At 39.9% G+C, this 12181-nt stretch overlaps 1 protein-coding gene across 4 annotated transcripts in view; it reads right to left on the bottom strand.

The window, feature by feature from the left end:
• Window positions 1–12181, bottom strand: part of TENM1 (teneurin transmembrane protein 1) — a 385653-nt gene that overhangs the window by 177826 nt on the left and 195646 nt on the right. For all 4 annotated transcript variants that reach the window (XM_065411098.1, XM_065411097.1, XM_065411096.1 and 1 more), the window contains 4 exons: window positions 9578–9777; window positions 7887–8097; window positions 3838–3939; window positions 2304–2498 (listed from right to left, as the gene is read on the bottom strand). In XM_065411098.1, coding sequence (XP_065267170.1) covers window positions 2304–2498; window positions 3838–3939; window positions 7887–8097; window positions 9578–9777 — 708 coding nt within the window. The remainder of the gene's footprint in view (window positions 1–2303; window positions 2499–3837; window positions 3940–7886; window positions 8098–9577; window positions 9778–12181) is intronic.

The raw sequence follows: 12181 nt of genomic DNA on the forward strand, positions 1-12181 counted from the left end.
AGCTTCTTTCTTTTTATTTCAGCAATGTTTTAAGTGATTTCATTTTAGCACCTTGAAAATATACACTTTGTTTTTGTATTTTACTCAGTCACTACGAACTTAAAAAGAATGGCATAGATTGCTGAATTAAAAAACACACATTAGCCTCTGGCAAATGGGAGCATTTAGCTGGCCTCTTGGTTTTATATAGTCAGTGTGTTCTTTGTAGAACAGTCTAGGTGACAGAATGAAGAAACGGACTACACCTGGATCTATTGATTACACTGAAAAACATCTGCTTTTATATTTTGCTTTGTAACCCTCTTGGTTCCTCTCTTAGCCACAGACTCACAAGGAAAAGACTATAAATTAGACGGCAGTTGGAGGCCATTTATTTCCTATGCATAATAGGATTGGGGTCAGAGGCGCTAAAGGACAGCCAAAGAATTAAAGCATGGCTCCACCATGATGTTTGGTCTCCCGCATCCCTTTATTAAAAGAGCACTTGAAAGTCATGTGGGGTTGGGAGTGGGAGGAGGGAAAGAGCCAATCAGGATACTCTGGGAATCAGCCCCAGAGGAGTGGCAGCTGGCTGAACCTATCCCTGGTTTCCCTAGAGAGGGGATCAAAGCACCCCCTACAAAGAAAGAGCAGGAAGATCAAAAGTCTCTGTGGAAGGATGGTGTGACAGGCTGGCTGGCGCATTAAGGCAAGTCAGGCTCAGCCTTTTTTGTGACCTAGCAGTTAGCCCCCAGCTGATGGTGATATGATGACTTAATGATAATTAGCGACATCAGCTGTGAAAGGGTTAGGAAAAGACTATACAAACAGAATGGAGAACTCAGTTTGGGAGAGAGACTGCAGAGAAGGCAGAACTCTCCTGTGGATAGGAAAACCCACAGGGAGCAGGGTCTGGCTCCTGGGGGTGGGAACCCAGAGACAGGACTTAAACAGGCAGGAAGTCCGGTAGGAGGGCCTACAGAGAGCAGCACAGGCTCCTGTGGGGGAAGCCCTGAACTAGAGCCTACAAGGACCAGGGGGATCCCTAGAGGAAGCTGCCAGAGACCCTGGGGAAGCGAAGCAGTGAGGGAATACCTGCTAAGCCAAGAAGCAACAAAGGGAGAATTCTGAAGGAGCAGGTTGGGCTACTCTGGGGGAGGCCCTGAGACAGGCTCAATAAAAGTACTTCAGTGGAACCCGAGACGGTTGAAGACTTATAAGTTCAGCAAAGAATGGAGAAGCCAGAGGCCTGAGAACCAAAGAGAGGCTGTATTGAGCACAGGCTATGGGAAGCAGCACAAGGTGAGCTTGGGTTTTCTTACCAATCCTTAAGCCCAAATGCAGGAGCAGATTAGGCTCTGGGGAAGGAGACCCTGATGGAGAGCCAGTAAGGATACTTCAGCAAGCAACAGAGGAGTAACTCTGCAGGAGCAAGTTAGGCTTTTGTGAGGGAGGGCCAGTAAGAACTCTTCAATGGAACCTGAGATAGGCGGAAGAATTATTGCTTGGACATTTAGCTTGGACTTTCAATTGGACCTTTTGTTACCCCAAAGGGGGACTGAACTTTATGTGACATGGCCAGAGGACTGAACCACGGAAGACCCATTGAGAGGCAGAGGGCCAGTAGGAGGAACCAGAGAAAACCCTTTGCAGCATCGTACCCTGACACAAGGGGCGTGAAAGGGGGTGAGTGCACTACCTTGGAGAGGGAAACTGCTCGCCTGGCTGCAGAAATATTGGGAGAAGTACAGGCAGGTAACCCTCACTCAGGCATACAGAATATTCCTTTTCACAAGAATAAGAGCCCATTCTTGCTGAGACATTTCCCAGCCAGGGAAGAAAGGAGCCAGAGCCTGCTAAGGAGAGACCTTCAACCCGCCCTGGCAACCAAGAGTCAGCTGATACTCCAGGGAAAGAGAAAGATTTCAAGCAGCTGAGACTATCAGAGAACTGTACTCCTGGGCTGCAGAGAACAAACTGAGTTGGCAGAGGATTGTCCCTGCAATAATAATTAGATGGCGTGAAAAACAATATTCAACCGCTGTTGTTATATTTATTTTTTGTAACTTGAGCCCCCAACATAAAAAAGTTTTCTATTCCCTTGACAAATGAGAACTAGGTACCTAATTCCCATTGACTTTCATTAGGATTTGGAAGCCTAATACGCTTCCCATGACTCAGTGAAGTTACCTACCAGGAAGCATCCTAATGTTTCTCAAGAGTAATTAAAATCGACATGGTTTCCTAAGGACTTAAATTCCAAAGGTGGCATCAATTTAAACAAAACACACTAAAAAGGTAGAAATAAGAGAAATGGCACAAACCTTCCTCACAAATTTCTCCTTTGTATCCTGGGACACAAATACATACTCCCATGATGCAAGTACCATGGCCAAAGCAGGTTGGATCAATACATTGTTCTTCCGGAACATCACACTCTGGGCCTTTCCATCCATTGCGACATACACAGTGACCTTTCTCATATTCTCCATTTCCATTGCACAGTATTGGGCATGAGTCTGAAGAAGGCAAATAATTAGATTTCCGAGCTATATTTAAATTCTTAAGGGTATTAACATTTATTGCATTTATCATTCTTTAATTATAGTATTGCATTTACTGGCAATGTTATTTTAGTTCTTGCAAAAGGGGCCAGACTGAAAGCTTTGGAATATGAATTATTTTTATCAACAAACATGTTCCGCTACAGTGCCAGCTTCTCCATTCTGCTCCATTCATGTACCTTAACTGACCTAGAATGGGCAGCTCTGCAGATAAAGAAGATGGTACTATAGTTCAGTCTCTCTGCCCACTTTTTGATCTCTTTAGTGAGACTTCTCACAATGAGGCTTCTTAGTGCTAACTGTAGGGATGTTTTTTGTGATGTTAATACCTGTTAACTGTGAACCTAAGATACCACCCACTTATTTTCTTTATGCCACTGAACAACTTTAAGATTATTGAAGTTTTAGTCATTACTGATTTATATGTAAACCAGAAACCTGGAGGTGAAAAGTTCTACAACCAATCTCTGAGCCAAAGTATAATGTTGAGGTAAAATTGATCTTAAATTTGAGAGAAGAGTAGAATAGTTTTGAGAACCTCCATACACACAGATATTCAGAAGACTGTACCCACCAATTATTACAGCCATTTATGTGAAATACCAGTGCATCTTGAGTTCACTCTTGGTCTTTACAGTGAATCGGGATTATTTCCTTCTTCATCTCCCTTAAAATATCAGGGAAGTGATATTTTTGATTTTGGGAAAAAAATACTTCCCTCTTTTTAATTTCTGGCACTCCCCATCCTCAGGCTTAGGGCATAGAACAGGCAGTTTTACTTCTATTGCTTTTTCTAACGAGACAAGTTTGTTAGTAATTTTTTTAAAAAAATCATAAACTAAATACCAAATACACTTCTTTTTGGATTTAAAAATTACAGAATGGCCAGAGGAAGAGGTAGGAGAAACTGTGGATTGCTAAGAGGATATAGAAACTTTCACCTGTGAGTTGCTGGTTCAAATCCACGTTAGTAGTAACTAAAAGTTATTAGTATCTGATAGCTGTTTTGTGGCCTATGTGAATGGGTTTTTGATAGTTTTATTCCAATTTGCAGAGGACAGATGGCCACATGACAAAACTGACTACATCTGGCCTTAATTAGCACCCCCTTGGCCAAAGATTGAATGGGCAGGAGCTATCCTAAGCATCACCTGAAGGGGCCCTTCAGCTGAGGTTTAAAGGCACATTAGCAAGTCTTTAGTCTCTGGACCATCAGTCTGACATTCTTCACAAGATTCATATTAAAAATCATGCTCATCATCTTGTATTTTAACTCAGTTAATAGAAAAATTACCTCTTGCACAGTCAGGCCCGAGGAATCCTGGGAAACAGTGGCAGTGCCCTGAGATACACTCTCCATTCCCATTGCAATTAGTGGAACAGTCATCCATGATTTCTATTTATAAAGAAAATTGTAAGCAATAAAAGGAATGAACTGGCTTCTGAAATGAGTGTCACCTACAGCACAACCATTTGCAATACATTTCTCAAGAACCAAAGAAGGTGCTTAGACAAACTGTTCATTTTCATTCATAGGCAGCATCAAGCAAAGTTTTTTGTTCAAGCAACTTACAAATATTAGATTTGTCTTCACAGCTTAGATGTAACAAGTAATATTTAATTTGTAATATGCTACAGTGGAAAGCTTTTAAAGTAAGTGTTTGTGTTAAATTCACCACCATTAAAAGCCTTAGAAGAACTTAACTAATTTTTGAGAAATTCTCAGTTTACTTTAAATACATTCTTTTTTTTTTGTTCCATTAATTTAAGTCTGTTTACAGAAGAAAGGCATTGGGCAGTTCATTTAAGACTATAGTTACCTTTTTTTTGGAAAGAAGGGTTCCCACTTTTATTAAAAGGGATGAATAAAGTGTAGTTTAATGTAGTTTAGTAATCTGATTGACAAGATTATGTTCACTTCAGTGATGTGATTAAGTAAATCAGTGCTGAGGTTCAGGTCTCCAGAAGTAAATCTCTTTAAATCTTATGCTAAACTTGGAGATCATTCCAACTTCCAGCTCTGGAGAAGAAACCATTATAGATTACAGGTCCTTAAACCCGTATCTATACAATGGTTAATCGTTCTTTATCTACATTCATATTTCCCATAGTCTTTCAATGTGTACAGTAGTTTAGATCAATACAATAGCTATCTATCAAGACCATGCAGCCACACACATGTAAGGCTTCAGTTATGTTAGCTCTCACAAAACAAGCAGGGTGGAACCAGGTCAGTCCTTGGATGCAAGACCCATACAAAACATACAGTTGTTGCAGAGAGTGCCAGGTGGCCCCAAAACTGGCGTAATTTGAGTTCAGGAGCAGAGCCTAGCAGACAGGCTATTGGGTAGTGCTAGACATTAATAGTAGGAGAGGAAAGAAGCCTTTGACTTCACCATAAGAAGGACTTCTGAAGATGGGGAGTAGGACCTGGGACATCCTTTTGCATGAAAAAGTTCTTCTGTGAGAAGTAGTGTATCTGCTCACCATCGCTGGGACAGGAAGGAGAATCATGCCTCACCAATCTATTAGAATTCTATGAGGGTGTCAACAAACGTGGACAAGGGTGATCCAGCTGATGTGGTGTTCTTGAACTGTAGGAAAGGCTTTGACAAGGTCCCTTACCAAAGACTCTTAAGCATAATAGCCAGTCATGGGATAAGAGGAAAGGTCCTGTCATGGATCAGTAACCGTCTACAAGATATGAAACAAAGTGCAAGAATAAATGGACAGTTTTCACAGTGGAGAGAGGTAAATAGTGGGGTCCCCCAAGGAACTGTACTGGGACCAGTACTGTTCAACATATTCATAAATGATCTGGAAAAAGGGGTAAACAGTGAGGTGGCAAAGTTTGCAGTTGATACAAAATTACTCAGGATAGTTAAGTTCAAAGCTGACTGTAAAGAGTTACAAAGGGATTTCACAAAACTGAGTGATTGGGCAAGAAAATGGCAGATGAAATTCAATGTTGATAAATGCAAGGTAATGCACATTGGAAAACAATCTCAACTATACATACAAAATGATAGGGTCTACATTAGCTGTTACTACTCAAGAAAGAGATTGTGGAATCATTGTGAATAGTTCTCTGAAAACATCTGCTCAATGTGCAGCAGCAGTCAAAAAAGCTAACCGAATGTTAGCAACCATTAGGAAAGGGATAGATAATAAGATAGAAAGTATCACAGTGCTACTACATAAATCTATGGTATACTCACACCTTGAATACTGTGTGCAGTTGTGGTTGCTCCATCTCAAAAAGGATATGTTACAATTGGAAGTAGTACAGAGAAGGGCAACAAAAATGATTAGGGGTATGGAATAAGTTCCATATAAGGAGAGATTAAAATGACTGGAACTCTTCAGCTTAGAAAAGAGACAACTAAGGGGGGGGATACGATAGAGGTCTATAAAATCATGAATAGTTGGAGAAAGTGAATAAAGAAGTATTAGTTACCCTTTCACATAGCACAAGAACCAGGGGTCACCCAATGAAATTAATAGGTAGCAGCTTTAAAACTAACATGAAGTACTTCTACACACAACGCAGTCAACCTGTGGAACTCATTGTCAGAGGATGTTTTGAAGGCGGTTTAAAAAAGAATTAGATAAGTTCGTGAAGGATAGGCCCATCAATAGCTATTAGCCAAGATGGTCAGTGACACAATGGCATGCTATGTGTGTCCCTAAACCTCTGACTGTCAGAAGCCGGGACTGGATGAAAGCAGATGGATCACTTGATAAATTGCCCTGTTGTACTCATTTCCTCCGAAACATCTGGTACCGGCCACTGTTGGAAGACAGGACACTAGTCTAGATGGGCCAATGGTATGACTCAGTATGGACATTCTTATGTTCTTAGATGTTCTCATTAGACTTTGGAAATCCCTAAGCGCCATGGGTAAAGCCTATGATATTTCAGTGTGGAGGCAAACTTTATCTTTAGCCTTCCTTGGAATGGAAAAATGCAAAGGAAACTCTTCCAATGCTAAATCACAGGCTAACACACACAAGGGATTAAATAATAATGTCTCTTTTGCTTGTAAGAGGCTCACTTTCCACTCTAAACACAGCAAATTTTGTCTTCTTTCAGACTAAATTCACCATTACAATTCCTTATTGCCTTTCTGATTACTTTGAGCGAAGTCCTTGATAATCTTTGTGTTTGAATGGCACTCTCTGCTGGCCCATACATCAAGGTCTTTAGCATCAAGTAAAAATAGAACCTAATTGTTAGAGAGCAGATGGCATGTCCATTACTGGTAAAGACAGCTTGCTAAACATATGGTTGAACAGGTTAACTAAAGGGCAAATTGGTTAAAGTCTTATAGCAAACCAAGACTGCTGGAAATACTGAAGTACTGTACCTTAAATTAAACATTGAGTAACAAACCCTATTTGTGAGAACTGCTCACCAACAATAGCTAAAGTTTGTAAAACAATCTCCCCTCTTTAATTAATTAAAAAAGATTAACTGCCGGTAGATTCACCAAAAGGACAACACAGAGTATCTTCAGATAGTTGCCTACTGCAGGTAGATATTTGTGTACCAAAGAGTGGCACTGTATGGTTGACAAAAAAGGTGCAAAAACTGTTTTATATTTTTCTTACTGAGCAAATCTTGTACTTTTTGAACCTTTGTAATTAGCTGAATAACAACAGTACATAGTATCTCTAACAGAAAGCGGTTCAGTTTTTTAAACTATTAAAATACTATGCTTTCTCTTTACTCTCCATTATTTATAATAACCCCTCAAAATTAGCACTCTTTTTTCTATTGCTTTTTTCCAATTAGCAAACACTTCCTGCAGCCCACCTCCCTGCCTTCTTATGTTTTCAATGGAACCAAGCCAAATGGCTTCCTCTGGTTCTTTGTTATGTACGCACCCCATCCTTATCAATAATGTCAGCACATTGCTGGGCACAGTTTCCTAATTAACTCTTGCCTACTAGAGAAGGAGAAGAACATCATACAACACTTTTTTTTTTTTTTAAAGAGAGTATGGGTGCCACATACACAGGGAGCACAGACATTTTCCCTGTAATTTCTTGCAATAGATTAAAAGCCCCAGAAAATACATAGACATTCAATGCTAGTATATAATGATTTTAAGGTATACCAAAGGTTAAGGCTTAATTAAATCATAATGTCCATTTTTAATGCGAGGCATGATTCTCCTCTTACCCTGGTGTAAATGAGAAGTAAATACACTGAAGTCAATGTAATCAAAACAAAGTAAAATCTGTTTAAATCAGATTGGAAATCAAGCTCAATAATTCCTTTTCAAATGCAGCTTTTTAACATAACAACCAGAATAGGAATGGCAGGGTAACTGTTCTTACCAATTGCTGTTGTTAATAAAAATACTTGCTCCATTTTCTTTCCGTCATTGTAAAATGCCATGTGCCAAGCTCCTTGATCCATATATTCAATGAAACCTGTCTCTTGCAGGGATGTTAAGATCAAATTCCTAGGAGCATGCTGAGACTCCTCTGAGTTCCTTGGTTCCTGTTTAATTAACTGTTTTCCATCCATCAGTTTTACAAAATCAAACTGAAATAATAATGGCAAAAATTATCCAACTAGAGAATTTGTATAGTGTTTTAAACCAGACATATCTACTGTGAATGTCTCAGTCAGATAGGGTTACCCGCAAAGGGACTGCTTGATTAAGTGTTCACTAATGTGAGTAGGGGTTGCACAACTCTGTTAAGCTTCCATTATTCATTCTAAATAGGTGTTATTACAGATAAATCCTGATCTCTGTTATATCAGTGTAAATCCAGACTCTCTCAATTGAACCCAATAAATTAACTCCAGAATTACACCTGTGTAATGGGGGTAGATCTGACATTTTCAAACTTTATTGCATAAGTTAGGCACCTGTATGATTTAGGAGCCAAAATATGGATTTTGAAGCCTAACTTTTGGCACCCAGGTTTGAAAATAATTGGCCTTTAAAAATACTAAATATTTAGATGTCTATATTTCTCTTGCTTTGTGGTCAGTTTAGTGAATACACATGAAATCCATTGCTTGCTATAGAAAAATTGGTAACATTTATTGGAGTAGCCATTGACAGCTTTAGGACCAGATCCAGTTGACTTTAATGGGCGCTGGTCAGGCCTTCAGTACATCTGAAAAGATGAAAACATTCTAAAAATTCCCGTTTAATGGAAATATAAAATAGTTTAGATATTTGTAGGTATTCAGGGGCCCGATTTTCCATCACAACTCCAGTTAAAGACAATCAGAGCTGTGGGTGTTCAGCACCTCTGACATCAAATCCCTTAATTATCTACTAACAACATTTAATTTAAGGAAATGCTAGCATTAAATATATTTGGGCATAAAATACATGTATTTGAAATATGTCCCATAAACTGTAGATGAGATATGATTTAATTATACTTCAGAAATGTTAACTTAATATTCCAAATATATTAAGACTACACAATATTTCAGTATGAACAGTGATGAATCAGGTTCTTCCGGCATGGCTAGGTTTCCTCTTGCAAAGTCCTAGCTAACAGTGAACATTTAGAAGTAACATTATTATTAGAAGTTAGAATACCTTTTTGGCTTATCTCTTTTACGCTAACCACATGAGCCGTTTGCATTGTTGGATGTGCATAAGGAAGTTAACTAAATACTAGGAGCTCAACTTTGAACAAGATTGAAACTATATAGATTTTACTTAACATATAGGCACAGCGTCATACGGCCTCAGTGGTAGATCAAGGAGGTGTTTTACAGCATGTCCTTCTCTCTGCTGGTTGGTGCAGAGGGAGAACAGGATTATGCCTTGTCCCTTCCCCACTCACTTTAGGGTGATAAGCACTGCTAACACCCCTACATTGTCCTTTTGCTTAGAAGAGCCCAGAATCTGTAAGTGTGGCTGAAGAGGGGAAGGATGGGGAAAATATTTACATCTCTCTCTCCCTCCTTTATAAGAGCGTTGTGAATATTAATGCTGATATAGCTCTTTGAAAGTGTAAAGCACAATAGAATTGCTGGTATTATTATTAATTACCTGAGTATGAGTGGGAGGAATGTTTCTTCTACCATATATTCCCAGCAGAGAGTCCTTTGCAAGTGAAATGTTAAACTTCAGGTACATCGGGTGATGGATAGTAATCTGAAAACGCCAGAATAAACCTGGTGGGATGGTCTGCATAACTTGTGCTCCAATGTCAACTTCTCCTGTGTCTATGGCCCGTCCTTTCTGAAACACTGATTTTCCAGAAACAAAGAAAACAATCACTTGTCATATTCACAAAGTGTGAAAATAATAGGCTAGGTAGGTAATAATAGGTAATTAGTAAGTATGTATTAATATGTTGGAAATTAGCTAATTATTATTCAGTTAATCCACAAATGAATTAATTTGTGAGCAAGATTTACAGCTACGCACTCTAGAGCGCTTTTCTCCAGGAAACTTCAGTAGTTTTTAATGATTGCAGAGGAGTCTCTATGTAACTGGGAAAAATGAAAGTCTTTGCATACAGAAATTAGGCCACACAAACAAACTGAGTTTGCCTTTCAACTGAGTATGCACTGACAGAATACACTTGGGGTATCTCCTTCTGCCAATTATTCCAGACCACAGCCTGGTAGGTACAATATAAGGTATACAAATGGACAGTATTGAAGACAGTGAATAGACTATCAGGACTGGTCAGTGAAAGCTGAAGTATAAATCAGGATTTCTCCTAATCACTATTCCTAACAAATTTACTATGATATTGCTAATCCAGTCTGAAAAATAAAGAAGAACACTGTTGTTGCTAAAGGTAATGGTTTGTAGTTGATGTATACAACACAGGAGGGCATGAGGATAGAGACAGGCATTATATCTAATGCGATATTAGGCATCTTGTCATTATGCAGGCAATACATTTTCAGACATCATAGTACATAACCTCTTGAATTGGTGAGCTGAAATATTAGGGGAGGAACAAAAGAGGCAATTTCAAACCGAGTATGAATTGGCATGCTTTGTTGCCTTGTATCACTCCTTTATGTTCTTTTTAGCTTGCCAACGGTTAGCATCCTGACAGGTTGCAAACCATGGACCCAATCCTGCAACCATCAACGTGAATTGCAAAAATTGGAAAACTCTCACATACCTCAGCAGAAGCAGGAGAGGGTCCTATGTTATTAGGAGGATTTAACAGCATGAGATTGAACTCAGTAGCCCATTCCTTTTCTGTATCACCTCACCCAATAAAGCATCAACATGAGGGAAAAGGATGAACAACTAGAATGAAATAGGAATCTTACCCTTTATAATGCATATGGAATACTGTAAATGGCTTCCTAAAAAAAGAAAACGGGACTAGTAAAACTGTGGCCAGCTATTTCCAGAATACATTAATAGTATAAGGATCCTTGGTGAGATCTTACATGGACTTTGACGAGTGTAGGCGGTACACAACATTCTGAATGAAGAGAGCCATAATTTGCTAGGCAGGGGAAATTCTCAGAGTGCTGGATCTACTGGCTTTATGGCTGTTTTGAGTCACCAGAATGGGAAGTAGGATCTATTTGTGTAAGGAATGAATAACACATGTATCCTCCCCAAACGTAGAGCACCTATTCTTAGGGTACAGAATGAGTTCTCTAAGAATTCACAAGTAAATATCAGAGGGGTAGCCGTGTTAGTCTGGATCTGTAAAAGCAGCAGAGTGTCCTGTGGCACCTTATAGACCAGGGGTCGGCAATGTTTGGCACGTGGCTTGCCAGTGTAAGCACCCTGGCGGGCCGGGCCAGTTTATTTACCTGCTGATGCGGCAGGTTCGGCCAATCGCGGCCCCCACTGGCCACGGTTCGCCGTCCCGGGCCAATAGGGGCGGCGGGAAGCCGCGGCCAGCACATCCTTCATCCCGCGCCGTTTCCCGCCGCCCCCATTGGCCCGGGACGGCAAACCGCGGCCAGTGGGGGCCGCGATCGGCCGAACCTGCCGCGTCAGCAGGTAAATAAACTGGCCCGGCCCGCCAGGGTGCTTACCCTGGTGAGCCGCGTGCCGAACGTTGCCGACCCCTGTTATAGACTAACAGACGTATTGGAGCATGAGCTTTCGTGGGTGACGAAGTGAGTATTCACCCACGAAAGCTCATGCTCCAATACGTCTGTTAGTCTATAAGGTGCCACAGGACTCTTTGCTGCCTTTACAAGTAAATATGTTACTTTAAATGATAACAATTTTTTTTTTTGGGGGGGGGAGTTCAGTCTAATTTTTTTTTCAGTTTCCTCTAGCAAACAAATTCTTGAATTTTGAGTTTTGAAAATGAACTCAAGCTTTCTAGTGTGATCAGGAATCAAATGAGGAGAAAAACATACATAAGTCTCTCTTTGGCTACTGTATAATAAAAGAAAATGTCTCTTTGGCTAATGTATAATAAAAGAAAACCTCTCACCCATTTCAAGGACTTGAGAGATATCAGATCTTAATGTCTCTTTGCAAGCAGTCACCTTAGGCTAAGTAAAGCACTAAGGAACGTTTTGGTGATATTGACACGTGATAATTAAAAATATTCAATTACAAGGTTTTAGAGCAATAACTATAAGGTCAAGGACACAATACTGTTTTTTAAGTTAATGGGATTGTTGTTCAGAGTTGATGGTCTTTAAAAAA

Source organism: Emys orbicularis, chromosome 9, assembly GCF_028017835.1.
Source record: "Emys orbicularis isolate rEmyOrb1 chromosome 9, rEmyOrb1.hap1, whole genome shotgun sequence".
Taxonomy (NCBI): Eukaryota; Metazoa; Chordata; order Testudines; family Emydidae; genus Emys; species Emys orbicularis.